At 53.0% G+C, this 16,445-nt stretch overlaps 1 protein-coding gene across 2 annotated transcripts; it reads right to left on the reverse strand.

Moving 5' to 3' along the window:
- Positions 1-1,496: 1,496 nt before the first annotated feature.
- Positions 1,497-12,167, reverse strand: FOSB (FosB proto-oncogene, AP-1 transcription factor subunit). Of its 2 annotated transcripts, none has more exons than XM_060258063.1 (4): positions 11,959-12,167; positions 7,454-7,762; positions 5,954-6,061; positions 1,497-1,982 (listed from the first exon to the last, which is right to left on the reverse strand). In XM_060258063.1, the coding sequence occupies exons 1-4, from the start codon at positions 12,091-12,093 to the stop codon at positions 1,503-1,505; spliced, it is 1,032 nt and encodes a 343-aa protein (XP_060114046.1). In that variant the 5' UTR covers positions 12,094-12,167; the 3' UTR covers positions 1,497-1,502. The 2 variants fall into 2 exon arrangements, with proteins under 2 accessions (XP_060114046.1, XP_060114045.1); XM_060258062.1 differs by having other exon boundaries at positions 7,454-7,765.
- Positions 12,168-16,445: the final 4,278 nt, after the last annotated feature.

The following is a 16,445-nucleotide window of genomic DNA, read 5'->3' on the forward strand; positions in this document are numbered from 1 at the left end:
AAAATCTCTTTAAAAAAAAACCCAAATAGTTAAAATTCATTTCAGCTCTCCTAGAAATTAGGTCCCCGTGGCGCAGAGTGGTAAAGCTGCAGTGATGCAGTCGGAACCCTCTGCTTACGACCTGAGTTTGATCCCAGCGGGAGCTGGGTTCAGGTAGCCGGCCCAAGGTTGACTCGGCCTTCCATCCTTCCGAGGTGGGTGAAATGAGTCACCAGCTTGCTGGGGGGAAAGTGGAGATGACTGGGGAAGGCAATGGCAAACCACCCCGTAAAAAGTCTGCTGTGAAAACGTTGTGAAAGCAACGTCACCCCAGAGTCGGAAACGACTGGTGCTTGCACAGGGGACTCCTTTACCTTTATGCCTACTAAGGATTACATCCCACCGAAGGCAGTGGTATTTACTTCCAAGTAAACATACACTGGACCAAGCTGTGAGGTGCATAGCAAGCTGCTCACGTTACCCCCATGTCAATGCATTTTAAAATATATATTGGGTAGGTTTAATTGTTCTTACTGAAGGACAAACTATTATTAGGGTTTGTAGAATCTTTCGGGCTCAAGTGCCGTGTTCTACTGGAGAAAGTTTTCCTTCCAAACTTTCTCCAGTAGAACACGGCACTTGAGCTCGAAAGATTCTACAAACCCTAATGATGTTACCAGCCGTGAAAACCTGAAATCTATGGACAAACTATTGCCTGCCTCCTTCTCTAACGAAGACCTATTTGTCAGTTTCTAAAAGCCCTTTCTAGAGACAATTGGCTGAAGTCTGCTCCGGAGGTTAAAAGCAAGGTCAGCAGACCAGAGATTAAAGTGCCTGATTTTAACCACACAACTTACATGAAAGCCAGTCGATGCCGTGAAAGCAGGGAAGAGCGGTCTTTTGGTCTTAAGGTGGGGCAGTGGGGGGGAAAGAGACTGGTTCATCTCCCTTTTCCTTGCGGACAGGGCACTTCCCTTTGCTCGTTTTCTCACAAATGCCGCAAGAAATAGAGAAACATCATAATCCACATGATTCAACCAGGAATCCCCATTCGGGGAAGGTCAAGAATTGTCCCCCGACATGACAGCCTTCTCCAAAGTCCCAGAGGTCAAGCAAGGCTCCGTACTCTCCAAGGCGCAGAATTCCAAAAATGCGTCCTTATCTCCCTCCTGGTTTGAAACTCGAAAAGCCCCAAATTGGGGGGGGGGGGGGGAGAACTGGAGGGAAAGGGACGATCCTCAACGATCCAAGGCCCAACGACAAATCATCCCACAGCCAGAGCAGCAGCAAGGAAAGATGTCAGCCGATAGTTGCTGGGTTTGGTTTTGTCGTTTGTTGTTCTGGTGTTATCACTGGATGGTCCAAGGTGCAGGCCGGGGAGGGCACGGGGCTCCATCTCTCTCCACCCCCAAGCAGGTTGGCACACGAGTTGGCTTTATTGGTTAGAGCGCGTGCGAGATTCGCATTTGGTTTTTTTTTTTGTTTGTGTTGTGTTTGTTTTGCTTTGTTTTGCTGTCTGAGTTTCACAGAGCAAGGAGCGAGGGAGAGTTCAGGGAGTCGGAGGACTGGTCGCTGCTGCTGTTCCGCTGGTGTGAGGCTCCGCAGGTGGTGGCTCCCTCTGGGTAGGTGAAGACAAACGAAGATGTATATGAAGGGTTAGCCGGGAACGAGTCGCTCAGCTGTTCACCATGTGTAAAGTAAGAACTAGAAAATGCTACCTCCGCCGGGCCCAGGGCTTGCACTCCGCCCAGGCTCTGCTGGTAGTGGAGCGGCATAGACGAGTAGGCCACTGGCCCAAAGGGGTCCTCCTTGACCGCCATCGCCAGAGAGCCCACCTCGGCTGAGGTGCTGGGCTGCCCGCTAAGCTCCGGGATGTCCTCATAGGGGATTTTGCAGCTGGGCTTGTGAGCCACCAGGACGAATTCCAGCCGCTCTCTTTCCTTCTGCAGCTCAGCTATCTCGGACTCCAGCTCGGCCTTCTCTTCCTCCAGCTGGTCGGTTTCCTGGGGAAGAAGAGGTGGAGCGTGGAGTCAGCGGAGGGCCCAGGCAGGAAGCGACAGGCGGGTCAGGACTCGGAGGACCTGCCCCACTCACTGGGCCGGGACAAGTGTCAGGGCTGGATGTCAACAGTGTGTGTATGTGGAGGGAGGGCGGCGAGGCACAAGCCCCCAGCCCCCTAAACTGTCTGGCACCCCAGGCAAGGATAACTTCTGGTACCCCCTCCCCCGCACTGATAACACCACCGAGTCACATGGGGGGTGCCCAGTTTGGCACCCCAAGAAGGCTGGCGGGCTAGCCAGTTGCCTAGTTTGCCTTGTGGCAGAACCAGCCCTGCCCAGCACTTTTGTGACTTCTGTATCCAGGCCAAGAGAAGCTACAAGAAGAAGACGACTGCAGATCTATACCCCGCCCTTCTCCCTGAATCAGAGTCTCAGAGCGGCTTACAATCTCCTTTATCTTCTCCCCCCACAACAGACAGCCTGTGAGGTGGGTGGGGCTGAGAGAGCTCTGACAGAAGCTGCCCTTTCAAGGACAACTCTTGCGAGAGCTATGGCTGACCCAAGGCCATTCCAGCAGCTGCAAGTGGAGGAGGGGGGGGGAATCAAACCAGGTAAGAGTCTGCACACAATGATTCTTACACCCACTGGGCAATCCCTCGGTCCGCCCTCATTTCCACCAGCAGGTGGCGGGAAAGTGCAGTCAAGGTGCAGGCAACTGATGGAGACCCCTTATGCTTTTCTTTTCAAGGCCAGAGACGTCCAGAGGCAGTCTGCCAGTGGACTCTTATCTGGGAGAACCGAGTTTGATTCCCCCCTCCTCCACTTGCAGCTGCTGGAATGGCCTTGGGTCAGCCGTAGCTCCCATAGGAGTTGTCCCTGAAAGGACAGCTTCTGTCAGAGCTCTCTCAGCCCCACCCACCTCATAGGGCATCCGTTGTTGGGGGAGAAGATATAGGAGATGGTAAGGTGCTCTGAGTCTCTGATTCAGAGAGAAGGGCGGGTATAAATCTGCAGTCTGCTTCTTCTTGCCGATGCCTGCCTGACCCTGGGCTTCCTTGGTGCTCTCCCCCACCCAAGGCCAATGTTGCTTAGCTTCCAAGACCTGATGAGAGTGGGTTAGTCTGGGCCTTGTAGGTCAAGGCCCCCTTCTCTAAGAAGCTACATACACTGAAGACAATCTCTGGGCTTCCATTCACGCACCCTCTCTCCGCTTCTCACTGAAAGGGAGTGAACTAAGGTAACAGCCAACCTGGCACTAGTGACTGAGGAATATGCCTTTTCTAAGTTCACCTGGATGTCTTTCTTAAGAGCATCAGGAGAGCCTTGCTGGATCAGCCCAGTGGTCCATCTAGTCCAGAATTAGTCCAACCAATTCCTTTGGACGTCCAACAACTGGGCATAGAGGCCGAGGCCTTCTCCTGATGCTGCCTCCTGACTCTGGGGTTCAGAGGCTTGGTGTCTTCCCAGCTATGGGAGACGCACTCTAGCCTGCACACTCAATGGTACGCATTCCACCGCCACCAAATTGGACAGATAGACTGCCAAAGTATATTGTAGTGAAGGCAAACAAATCAAGTTAATGAGTGGTAAAGCAGCAGTGCTGCAGTACTGTGATCTGAACTCTCTGCTCACGACCTGAGTTCTATCCCAGCGAAAGCTGGTTCAGGTAGCCGGCCCAAGGTTGACTCAGCCTTCCATCCTTCCGAGGTCGGTCGAATGAGTCCCCAGCTTGCTGGGGGGAAAAGTGCAGGTGACTGGGGAAGGCAATGGCAAACCATCCCGTCAAAAGTCTGCCGTGAAAACGCTGTGAAAGCAACGTCGCCCCAGAGTCGGAAATGACTGATGCTTGCACAGGGGACCTTTTCTTTCCTTATACGCAGGGCCAAATACAGCTGGAATCGGGGTTTTATCTACGGGCAGCAGATTCTCCAAGGCAGCTAGGGAACCTCACTTTAAACAAGGAGACTGGCGGGGATTAGAGTTTTATTCCCCCCCCCCCAGGGCTTTTTTTGGTAGCAGGAACTCCTTTGCATATTAGGCCTCACCTCCCCGATGTAGCCAATCCTCCAAGAGCTTCCAGGGCTCTGAATACAGGACCTACTGTAAGCTCCAGGAGGATTGGCCGCATCAGGGGTGTGTGACCCTATATGCAAAGGAGTTCCTGCTACAAAAATAGCCCTGCATATAGTTTAGAATAATCTGCATAAAGAGAATAAGAGAATCCTAGAGCTCCAACCGCTTTCTCAATGCAGGATCAGCCTAGAGCTGGGGACCCAAACTCCAGCTCGGGAGCCTCATGCATCGGGCTGCTAAGCCCCCGGTCTGGGCAGGGAATCCTCTGTCCGGAAGGTTCCCAACCTGCCAGGAACCTCCCCCTGCGTCGCTGGTGCGATGACATCACCCAGAAGTGATGTCATCAAAATGGTGGTGCGCACGCGGGCCGCTCTAGGCATTTTTGGGAAAACTCTTATGGTTTCCCCGGAAGCTCTAGCCATTTGAGAGGTAAAACTCTATGGTACTTGAGCCGGGACTTTCAGAGGACTCGGCAACCCTGCACATGTGGCTTTCACACATATTGTGTGGCTCCTGGAGGCTGAGGAGAAACTTAGAGGAGGCTTACTCTCAAGTAAGCAGGCTTAGCATCAGGACCTCAGTCAGTCTCTGAGCACTGGCCCATAGGAAAGTGACTATTTGCAAGCTCTTTTCCTCTACCACAGAGGTCACCAGGAGACCTAGAGCGGGGAAAGAGTGCAAGAGCCAAGGGACCCCTGGGAAGGAGGGGTGGAATTAAAGAGGGTGGTGCAGGGTCCCCATTAGTTTCATCGCTTTTATAGGATCTGCATTTAGTAACCTTAGTGTCTAGCAAAGAGAGATGCGTAATGATGCAAACACTGGTCAGTAACTTATATGGTACATGAATGTTTCCTTCACCCACTGGTGCCAAGAAATAATTCCCTGACCTCTCCCTATGCTGGTCTTATGGGGACTGTTATTCCCGGCTTTTGATTTTTAAAAAGTCCCTTTCTAGCATGGTTGTGTTGTAAAGTGCACACCTATGTATTTTATCTTACTGTGCAAAGAAAGAATGAATAAAGATGTGTGTGTAATATTAATAAATATTTTTATTTTAATAAAGATGCGTGTGTTTTATTCTTGTCTTGCAGCTCTCAGACACCTGACATTTATTTTGTGAGGCAGCTACATTAAGCAAGTTTGGCCACCACTGCAGTAGATAGGGTTGCCAATCCCCAGGTGGGGGCATGGGATCCCCCAATCTGGAGGCCCTCCCCCCGCTTCAGGGTCGTCAGAAAGCAGGGGGAGGGGAGGGAAATGTCTGCTGGGAACTCTATTATTCCCTTGGGGGATTTATTGCCATAGAAAATCATGGAGAATTGAACCGCGGGTATCTGGGGCTCTGGGGGGGGGGCTGTTTTTTGAGGCCAATGGCCCCTCCAGTCCAACACTCTGTGTCACACAGTGGCCAAAGAAACCAGGTGCCATCAGGAGGTCCACCAGTGGGGCCAGGACACTAGAAGCCCTCCCACTGCCCCCCCAAGCACCAAGAATACAGAGCATCCCTGCCCCAGCCAGAGAGTTCCATCAATATGCTGCAGCTAACAGCAAGGCTTGCAATATCAAGTTTAGGTAGGGTTTTGGTGGGAGAATACCAAGGGGTAAGGTCATTAATCCAGTTAGGTGGGGGGGGGGCAGGGCTTCAAGGTCAAAAATACCAATGGGGACCTGCCACCTCTAAAAAGCTCAGTTTACTGGCTTTGAATAAGACCAAAACTCAATCATCCCCTCCCACTCCAGCTGAGTGTGGATGGAGCCCAGACTCACACCTTTGCCGTGACTAGATGTGAGGGGGTGGGGGTGGGGTCAGAGGGGGTGCAACTCAGAAGGCCAGGCCCCCCCCTCCCCCAGAACATTTCAGACAAGCCAGAAAGTCACAGCCTTGACAACAGTCTACTCACTGCTTGCAGCCGATCCGTCAGTTCCCTACGGCGATTCCGGCACTTTGCCGCCGCTAGTTTGTTCCTCTCGCGGCGGACACGTCGTTTTTCTTCTTCTTCTGGCGTTAGCTGCCGGGGGACAAAGAGAGAGGCAGTCAGTCAAACGGAAGGTAGGCGAAGGAGTTCCCTTTCCTAGACAAAGATGTCATCCCAAGGGGAAAGCTCAAACGCCCCTAGAAATGCTGCTCCACCGAGGACAGTCAAAAGGATTCTCGTCTATGTGGGTACCTGGATTTTAATTCTGTGCTTAACCTAAGGATCTGCTTCCCGGCCTGCCAGAGCTGGGTTTTCAACCGTTTTCACTTGCCATAACCACCCTCCCACACACACACACACACACACACACACCTAGTCACGTCTACTTAGAAGCCGCTTGCAGCCAGGTTCTAGTTTTTTGGTGGTGTCAGGACCTGCTTGCTTCTAGATGCTGCTCTGATGAGGAAGCACAGAACCAGCCAAGCCAAAACGGCAGCATTAAGAACCTAAGAGAAGCCATGCTGGATCAGGCCAGTGGCCCCTCCAGTCCAACACTCTGTGTCACATAAGAGAAGCCCTGTTGGATCAGGCCAATATCACATCCACTCCAACACTCTGTGTCACAGAAGAACATAAGAGAAGCCCTGTTGGATCAGGCCAGTGGCCCATCCAGTCCAACGCTCTGTGTCACAGAAGAACATAAGAGAAGCCATGTTGGATCAGGCCAGTGGCCCCTCCAGTCCAACTTTCTGTGTCACAGAAGAACATAAGAGAAGCCCTGTTGGATCAGGCCAATGGCCCATCCAGTCCAACACTCTGTGTCACAGAAGAACATAAGAGAAGCCATGTTGGATCAGGCCAATGGCCCATCCAGTCCAACACTCTGTGTCACAGAAGAACATAAGAGAAGCCATGTTGGATCAGGCCAGTGGCCCATCCAGTCTAACACTCTGTGTCACAGAAGAACATAAGAGAAGCCATGTTGGATCAGGCCAATGGCCCATCCAGTCTAACGCTCTGTGTCACAGAAGAACATAAGAGAAGCCATGTTGGATCAGGCCAATGGCCCATCCAGTCCAACACTCTGTGTCACAGAAGAACATAAGAGAAGCCATGTTGGATCAGGCCAATGGCCCATCCAGTCTAACACTGTGTCCCACAGTGGCCAAAACCAGGAGTCACCAGGAGATGCACCAGTGGAGCTTAGAACTAGCCCTATCACCAGAGTGGGGGGGGGGGGAGCACAGCAAAATAAAAAAAGCATGCACCCCACTGTCCTGGAGAGGCGTTCCCACCCCAACCTCAGCAACTGCATTTTAGGAACAGCTTAACATTTCCAGCATGCTGGGGGAGAGGGGAGCGAAGGTGTCCCAGAGAACAGGGTTAGATGTAGGGTGCAAAATTATTGGAGTTAGTAACCTCATCGCCGGCTCCCCAGAGGTAGTTCCACAGCAGAAGCAAGGCCCTACAATCCTGCCAGCTCACCGTTTCCTCCCGCGTCCTTCGGGGCCGGGCCCTGGTGGGACGCTGTGGGGCGGCAGCGACTGGGGCTGTCGAGGGCCCGCCAGCAAAGGCGCCCATGCCTGGTGTGGCGTAGCTGGTGCCGGGAAGGTCGTAGGGGTCCACCGGTGGCGGCTGCGGCTGCTGCGGAGGCATTTGTTGGCCTGGAGGCTGCTGCGATTGAGCCATGGAGGAGATCAGGGTGGGCTGCACCAGCCACTGGAGGTCTTGGCTAGTCGATATGGCAGTCACGGTTGGCACAAACGATCCAGGCATTTCCCCCAGGCCGCTGCACTCCTGAGAACGTACAAAAGATAACTCGCTCAGAGACTGGTTCACGCGGACAGCTGTGTTTAGTACTGACATGCTCAAACAAGGGATATTGGCTGTTAGTCTCATGACATGGACTAAACCCATCCCCCACTATATTTTAATGTATCCTTTTTTTCTAACGGCAAACTAGAATGATATTTATAATGTAGGTTACATGTTAAAAGGTAAATTAGGTAGACAGAAATTAGGTAGACAGGCAAATTAGGTAGACAGGAGATATGTCCTCCGTTTAACACAGACTTTCAAGTTATAGAGCAAGGGGGGGGGGCAAAGTTGTTTGATATAAGAGCCACATAGAATAAATGTCAGATGTTGGAGGGAGGGAGGAAGGAAGGAACAAACATCAGGAAGAGACAGGTGGAAAGGAAGCAACTTTAACTTTAAATGCATTCTTCAAGCTGCCAGCTGGCTTGGCTTGGCAAAGTGATTTAAAGAAACAAATGCCTTCTCTAAGCTGGCCAGTGGGGGCAGTGAGGGTCTTTAGAGCCACACTATATATCCAAAAGAGGCACGTGTGCTCCCAAGCCACAGTTTGGCCACCCCTGCGACAGAGTAATTAATGAACGTTTATTGCCTCATTCTCCCACTCTGACATGTTACTGTTTTATCGATTTCCCACGCAAATGCTATCCAGACCAAATGTTCTTTCAATTTGTTAATTTCACTATTTTACCACTGGATTCTAACTTTATACCACTTTGCATTCTTAACCCCTGCCCCCCGGCTATATGTAGCTCTGCTCACTGTTCCCCATTCCATTGTCTGAAGAAATATGCATGCATGCGGAAGCTTACATTCTGAATAAAACTTCGTTGGTCTTAAAGGATCTACTGGACTCCTACTATGCTTAGAGACTGAACAAGATGGCTGCACCAAAAGTCGTTAATTCGGCAAGGCCGGGAAAAGCAATAAGGCCAGTTTCCATAGCTCAGGGGCAGGGCGTTCCGCCAACTGTACTGACTCTCTATGTGAAATCCACCTTGTGTCCCAGTGAGCAGCCTTTCAGCCCCCGTTCTCAAGACTACCGTCTGTACTGAACCTCTAGAGGGAGAAAGCTGTGGGGAGGGGGAGGGGGGAGTGTTCAGATCTGTCCGGGTGGAAAGGTAAGATTCAAGTCCCTGAAATGAATTAGGGAATGAGAGACGCCAGCGGGAGATCTTCGTCATGGTTCTATTTTAGTCAAAAGAATTGGGGAAAGTTCTCTGGGGTCTCCCCCCATCCGGAGATGCATTGAGAAATCACTTTTTAACCAAGACAGAGTTGCCACTGGTCTTTTGCAATGACATAACCAGAACATCCTCAACCTGCTATATTTCTGTCCTGCACACTGACCCAAATAATCTGAGGCATCTGTGAGTTTGCCAACAATAATACACCCCTCCTGTCAGCAGATCTCAACTCATTTTTTCAGAATTATCTCAGAGTGCCTCTTGAAGGCATCCAGTGATGTCTCCATTCTGACCCCTCAGCCCAAATTGCTATCTGGAGGAGGGAGAACCAGCAAGAAGGCAGTGGAAAGGATCTATTTTACCAGCACAGGTTCAGAGGAGGCCGGTACAGCTATCGCACCGAATCCACATTTCTTTACAAGCCAGAAAGCAAATTCCAGCCCTTTCCATGGCATCTCTCCCCACTGATAGTACCTGTCCTACTGGAATGACTGATTGGCTGAGACTTCTGGGCACATTTTTTGGACAATCCACCCTCTTCGTTGCACTATAAAGCCACTGAAATGCACCAGTGTTCTGGGGACAGTTTGCTATGTGGAACCTGGAGAGTTTGGTCTAACTCGCCCCTCATCCTGAAAGCCCCCAGGTCTGGCAGTGGGAAAATGTGACCAACCAATCTCAGCAGGATCAAAAGGACCCCTACATAGTTGCTGCCGCAGTTGCTGAACTGCCTATCACAGGAAGGGCTGGTGCGTATTTTAAGAGAGGGAGAGGGGGTGGGCAGAATAAGCCTTGCCTGGAAGTTTACAGCAAACCCACCCACCCCCCAAGGGCTTAGGTGGTGATCTAGTGGTCTGGGGTGACTGCTTGAAGCCTGACCTGGACATCTCCCTGCATAATAGCCCAGAAAATAGATTCATGTCGGTCATTGTGTTGGTCTCGCTTAACGTAAGAGCCATATAGAATAAATGTCAGATGTCTGAGTGTCGCAAAATATGAACGTGAGATGTTTGAGAGCCGGAAGGAATGAGTGAAAGAAAAATGGAAAGATAGCAAATAGATGGGGGGGGAGAGGGTGGAAGAGGTAGAAAGAAAGCAGCTTTAATTTTAAATGCATTTTCCAAGCTGCTGGCTAGCTTGGCAAAATGATTTAGAGAGACAAATGCCTTCTCCAAGCTGGTCAATGGAGCTATGGGGGCTTCAAGAGCTACACAATATGTGTGAAAGAGCCACAGTTTAGCCACCCCTGGCCTGAAGCAACAGGGCACAGTGTGAGTCCAGGGGCACCTTTAAGATCAACCAAATTTAATTCAAGGCACAAGCTTTCGCACGCAGGTCCTCTTGGCTCAACTGAAATGGAGAGTTAAGTAAGGAAGACTCAAGCTTAACAATGGCCCTAGCTTTGCTGTGGGGCATGCAGCAGTGGGTAGAGGCATGGGGTTGTTACCTCCAGGTTGGGAAACTCCTGGAGATTTGGGGGGGGGGGGGTGGAGCTGGGGGGGGGGTAAGAACTTCAGTGCGGTGCAGTGCCCTAGAGATCAGCCTTCGAAGCATCCGTTTTCTCCAGACTAGTCTGTCCTCATTCCCTCTGGAGAGAGGCTGCAACTAGCGTCGCAGCCGCCTGGGAAGATGCCCCCTAAGGGCTTAGCCTGCCCCCACCTGCTTCCCTCCCTTTTACACAGCACAGACTACACTAGGATGTGTGCCCCACGAGAATGCCCCACCGCTTGCAGGTCAAGGAATCAGAGCCACCCTGGGATAGCCACACAGAATAAACCTACGACGTCAGGGAGAGATGGGAAGGGAGGGAGAGGTGGAAAGATAGCCACTTTAAATGCATTCTCCACGCCAGCCGACGGGGCGGTGAGGGCTTCGACCAGCCACATGGTGTGTGCAAAAGAGCCACTTGGGGCTCCAGAGGCTGCCCCCTCCCCCAATTGTCCCCCGAGGGTGCTGGCGTGCATCCGCAGCCTCTCTCCTCCCACCCGCCCGCCGGGTCTTATTTTTAACTCCGCGCTCCTTCGCTGCCTTTCATGAAGAAAGTTGCAAGCCCAGGGGGCGTGGCCTCCGCTGCGCGCCTTGGCCAATCAGCGCGCCTGCCCGCCCCGCCCCTCCCCTTAGCAACGGGGGCGGCCCAGCGTTCCAAAATAACCCGCGCGGGCCTGGGGCGGAGGACGACGCTCCGTACGTGCCTCGCGTCAGCACGGAGCGTTCCAGGACGTCATGCGTTACGCACGACCCCGCCTCCCTCCCCCCCGCGCGCGCTCGCCTCCCCCCGCGCTCTTCCTGCGCGCATGCGCGGCTGGCAACTCCGGGGAAAAGCGGGGTCGGGGAAGGCGGGGGGGAAAGAGTTGCCGGTGCCGACCGGCGGGAGGACTGGGCAGGAGGAAAAGTGGGGCCGGCGCCCTCGGAGCGCCCCCCGGTCCTGCATGCGGCCATGCCTGCCACGCGACTGCAGCATTCAGAGCTTCGCTCCGCGCACACTTGGGAAACTTTCGCGGCCGGAGATGGACCCTGCAGTGGGAGCGGCGCCGCAGGGCAGCCAGGGGGCCCGGCCACTAGGTGCCTGCCTAGGGCGCCAACCTCCTGGGGGCCCCCCTCTGTGACTCGGGGAGGGGGTCGTGCAGGGGAGGGGGCGCCCGCAGTGAACCTCGGCTGGGGGGCCAGCCGGTCTAGGCTCCGCCCTGAGGACAGTGGCAGCCCCCCGGCGGGCAGCCGAGCCCAGCGCCCTGCCGCTGCGAGGGGGGCGGCTGCCTTGCGCCGAATCAGACCCTCCCGGGCCCATCGAAGTCAGTCTCGTCGACTCAGCCTGGCAGCGGCTCTCCAGCGGAGGTTTTCCACGCTTCTTCCCTGGAGCCTTTGGAGTTGGCGACGGCGGGCTTGAACCGGGGACCTGCTACTGCCTCGGAGCCCCCGTCGCTCCCATGCAAAGGCTCGGACTCTGCCCGGCGCGCCGACCCCCCGCATGCCTGGCGCGTCGTTCCTTACCTGCGAGGAGGAGGCGGCGCCGGCGGCCGTGGGGCTGCCGAAGGAATCCACCGAGGACAGGTACTGGGACTCGGCCGAGGGGGACGAGCTGCACCGCGAGGCGGAGTCGTAGTCTCCGGGGAAGCCCTGATACATCTCCCTGGGGGGCGCCGGGGGGAGGCCGCGGCCGCGCGGGGGGCGCCTGGAAGCCAAGGTGAGGGCCGGGCCGAGGCGGGCGCCGCTCCTGCCTGCCCGCGGGGAAGTCCACAGCCGCTGCGTTCCCTGCTCAGAGCCCCGGCATGGCCGGATCCATCCGTCGCCTCCCCCGCCCCAAAAGCCCCCCGCCAAAAAGTCCGCCGCCGCTGCTGCCGCCGCCGCTCGGCCTCCCGGGCGCCACTCTTATGAATGGAGCACGCTGCGGCGGCCGCCCTATTTATGCGGGAGGGAGCCGCCCCCCTCGTGACGTCGCCAGGAAGAGCCCCGCCCCCCGGTCCCCAGCCGGCCCCCAGGCCCGCGCCCCGGGACTCCCCGCGCCCCCCGCCCGCCCGGCCGCTGCCCCCCGAAGCCCCCCACCCGCCCCCCCCCGAACGGGCCCCCCAGCGCCCCGCCCGCGGCTCTCTTCCCGCTGGGAAGGCCGGGGATCCCTCGCTCCGCCCCGCCGGAGTTCCTGTGACGCAATTAGCCATATATGGGCTTGTCTCGGCTGTGTTTGTTTGGTAGCCTAGCAATGACGTCAGAGGGAATCCCTCTCGCAGCCCGAGCCCGGCCAAGCCTCCCCGGCCGCGGATTCGCTTGCAGGCTGCGGCGGCGGCGGCGGCGATTATTAATAGAAACTTTTACTACCGAGTCTAGAAATGGCTCGAAGCGGCTCCCGGCGCGCGGCCAGGCAGGCCGGGGGACTCCTGCGCACCGCGCTGCGCACCAGCCGCTGGTCCCCGGGAGACGGCCCGACTCACCTTTGGAACTCACTGCCACGAGGCGCGGCGACGGCTTGGAGGTTGCAAAAACCCCAGAAGCCAGAAAGATTAACGCAGGGGATAAATTTATTTTGGGGGCTGACCTAAACAGGACTAAAAGAACAAGGTAGTCCCCCCTGCAAGCACCAGCCGTTTCCGACTCTGGGGGGACGTCGCTTTCACAACGTTTTCACGGCAGACTTTTTTACGGGGTGGTTTGCCCTTGCCTTCCGCAGTCGTCTATGCTTCCCCCCCAGCAAGCTGGGGACTCATTTGACCGACCTCGGAAGGATGGAAGGCTGAGTCAACCTCCAGCCGGCTACCTGAAAAACCAGCTTCTGCTGGGATCAGACTCAGGTCGTGAGCAGAGCTTAGGACTGCAGTACTGCAGCTTTAACACCACTGCGCCAAGGGGCAGATAATATCGTACTTAAGGAAAGGAAAGGAAAGGTCCCCTTTGCAAGAACCAGTCGTTTCCGACTCTGGGGTGATGTTGCTTTCATGGCAGACTTTTTACAGGGACTCATTTTACCGACCTCGGAAGGGTGGAAGGCTGAGTCAACTTGGAGCCGGCTACCTGAACCCAGCTTCTGCTGGGATCGAACTCAGGTCGTGAGCAGAGAGTTCCAACTGCAGTAATGCAGCTTTGCCACTCTGTGCCACGTATATTTTGCCCAAACCCAAATTACTGCCATTTGAAAAAGGAAAACAAATTATAAAGGCCAGATGCCTCATGAAAGCTATCACTCATTTCTAGGAGAGCTCACTGAATTTTTCTAATCCATGATCCATCCAGTATTACAGTGGGGCACCCAAAGCACCATAGCCTCCAAAACTGGAGGTGCGAGAGTGGGGTGGGGGACAAGGATATTATAGGATAAGGATATTATAGCACTGGAAAAAGTGCAGAAAAGGGCAACTAGAATGATTAAAGGTTTGGAACATTTTCCCTATGAACAAAGGTTAAAACGCTTGGGGCTCTTTAGCTTGGAGAAACGTCGACTGCGGGGTGACATGAGAGAGGTTTACAAGATTCTGCATGGGATGGAGAAAGTAGAGCAAGAAGTCCTTTTCTCTCTTTCTCACAATACAAGAACTTGTGCGCATTCAATAAAATTGCTGAGCAGTCAGGTTAAAACGAATAAAGGGAAGTGCTTCACACAAAGGGTGATTAACATGTGGAATTCACTGCCACAGGAAGTGGTGGCGGCTACAAGCATAGCCAGCTTTAAGAGGGGATTGGATAAAAATATGGAGCAGAGGTCCATCAGTGGCTATTAGCCACGGTACACACACACACACACACACACACACACACACATATATATATATATATATACACACACACACACACATATATGTGTGTGTGTATGTGTATATAAATATATATATACACACATATATATGTGGGTGTGGGTGTGTGTATGTGTATATAAATATATATACACACACACATATTGGCCCCTGTGTGACACAGAGTGTTGGACTGGATGGGCCGTTGGCCTGATCCAACATGGCTTCTCTTATGTAACCATGCCGTTGTATTAGCTTCTGGCCTGGCTAATGAAGGTGAACCCCAGTCATTAATCAACTCCAGCTCCACGGACTGATTAAAGCATCCAGCTGGAATCATCTTCTGTTCCTGCAAAGAACAGGGCTTTAAGAGTGCCTTTGATTGGGACCCATAAGCCTCTTGTTTTGGATTTAGTTTATTCTCACCTCACCTTCCAATTTATAAGTCTACAGACTGACCCACACTCTTGTTAAGCTGCCTTGCTTGTTATGACCCAAAAGAAGAATTAATTCTTAATAGAGAGGACCAGGAGTTTCAGGGTGTCTGGAAACACCAGCCTCCAGTTCCCAGAAGTATGGAATAAGCAAGGAGAAGGCAGAAACCTTTGACATGGCTGAACCCATACAGAGGTGCCTTTCCCCTGTGCTACTTTATTTGACCTTTCTGTGACTGATGTGAGCGTGAGGAGCTGACACACACCCTTTGGTTGCGGTTGGCTTGCCGCTGCTAATCTCCCAAGAACAAGAAGAAAGACCAGACTTCCCTTTCCCATGTTTTCTAGGCCTTTATTCTCACAGAGGGATATTTGAACTTGGGTTGTGGAAGCTGGCAATATACTTTTTGGGCCTCAATAGAATCCTGCTTGGGATAGACGAGCAACAGAGGCTGGGAATGTTTCTGGGATCAGCTACAAAGGCTGGAATTGAAAACCTGCAGCTCTGTGTGTGTTGATAGCACTCCTGTGCGTTCAAGGATTTCCCCAGACCCCTGTTCCAGGAAGCAGGTGGAGGGGATTCCAACGGAAAGATCCAAGCAAAGGTAGATTGCAGATGGGATTCTGGTTCTGCTGGGGAGATTTGGGGATGGATGATGAAGAAGAAGATATTGGATTTATATCCCGCCCTCCACTCCGAAGAGTCTCAGAGTGGCTCACAATCTCCTTTACCTTCCTCCCCCACAACAGACACCCTGTGAGGTAGATGAAGATATTGGATTTATATCCCGCCCTCCACTCCAAAGAGTCTCAGAGCGGCTCACAATCTCCTTTCCCTTCCTCCCCCACAACAGACACCCTGTGAGGTGGGTGGGGCTGAGAGGGCTCTCACAGCAGCTGCCCTTTCAAGGACAACCTCTGCCAGAGCTATGGCTGATCCAAGGCCATGCTAGCAAATGGAAATGGAGGAGTGGGGAATCAAACCCGGTTCTCCCACATAAGAGTCCGCACACTTAACCACTACACCGAACTGGCTCTGCCACATGGTAAATACCTCTAAGAAAGTACCAACTGGCTTTCTGTGATCACTGCTATCTCTGTCTGAGCCTAGAAGCTTTCTTTCCAGGTCAAAAGTTCAAACTTTCAGCCAGTGTACCTCTTCCACCTCCCACCTTTCTATAGATTATCTAGTTCCAATACAAGAGGCAACTTTATCTACTTCCAGTTCAAGAGGCAACCTATCTCTACTCAGGGAAGAGACTAAATGATCCTGAGAAATAAACCTGTAAGAGGGTGTTTTTATTTATTTATTCCCGTTAATTTGTATCCCGCCCTTTCTCACAAGCAGGCTCGGGGCGGATCACAACAAGAGTTAAGACAATTAAAAACTACACCCTAAAACTGTACAATACAATAAAACAGATAACACATTGCTTAGAAAAGTGGAAAAGTTTCTGCCTGGGCAGCCCAATAAAACAGGGAGTCCGTCAGCACCTTAAAAACAAACGAAAATGTATTCCAACGTAAACTTTCATGCAAAAACGAAAGCCCCACAGAAGACCAGGTCACTCCTCCAAACTGAGGAGAAAATAACTACCTCAGCACGGACCCTCCTTAGCCTGTGGGGAGGATTTAGCAGGTATTTCAGGTAAGGCATGAGCCACCCCTTCCATGGTGGTGTTTTTTTAATTCCCCACCCAGAAGGTGCTGACACAGAGGCCAAGAGGAGAATTTAGGTAACCTGCGGGGATGGGAGGGAGGCGGGAGGTGTTTGTGTTGGGCTGCCTCATAATCTTTGCCAATGTTTTTGCATTAGGCAAAGCTG

Source organism: Heteronotia binoei, chromosome 17 (assembly GCF_032191835.1).
Source record: "Heteronotia binoei isolate CCM8104 ecotype False Entrance Well chromosome 17, APGP_CSIRO_Hbin_v1, whole genome shotgun sequence".
NCBI lineage: Eukaryota > Metazoa > Chordata > Lepidosauria > Squamata > Gekkonidae > Heteronotia > Heteronotia binoei.

Excerpts from the sequence above, each read along its gene's own strand:
- FOSB (XM_060258062.1), bottom strand. The coding sequence starts at position 12,093 with ATGTATCAGGGCTTCCCCGGAGACTACGACTCCGCCTCGCGGTGCAGC. Across the intron at positions 6,062-7,453 it reads GAAGGACGCGGGAGGAAACG|CTAACGCCAGAAGAAGAAGA; the intron begins GTGAGCTGGCAG and ends GTCCCCCGGCAG. Across the intron at positions 1,983-5,953 it reads TGACGGATCGGCTGCAAGCA|GAAACCGACCAGCTGGAGGA; the intron begins GTGAGTAGACTG and ends CTTCTTCCCCAG.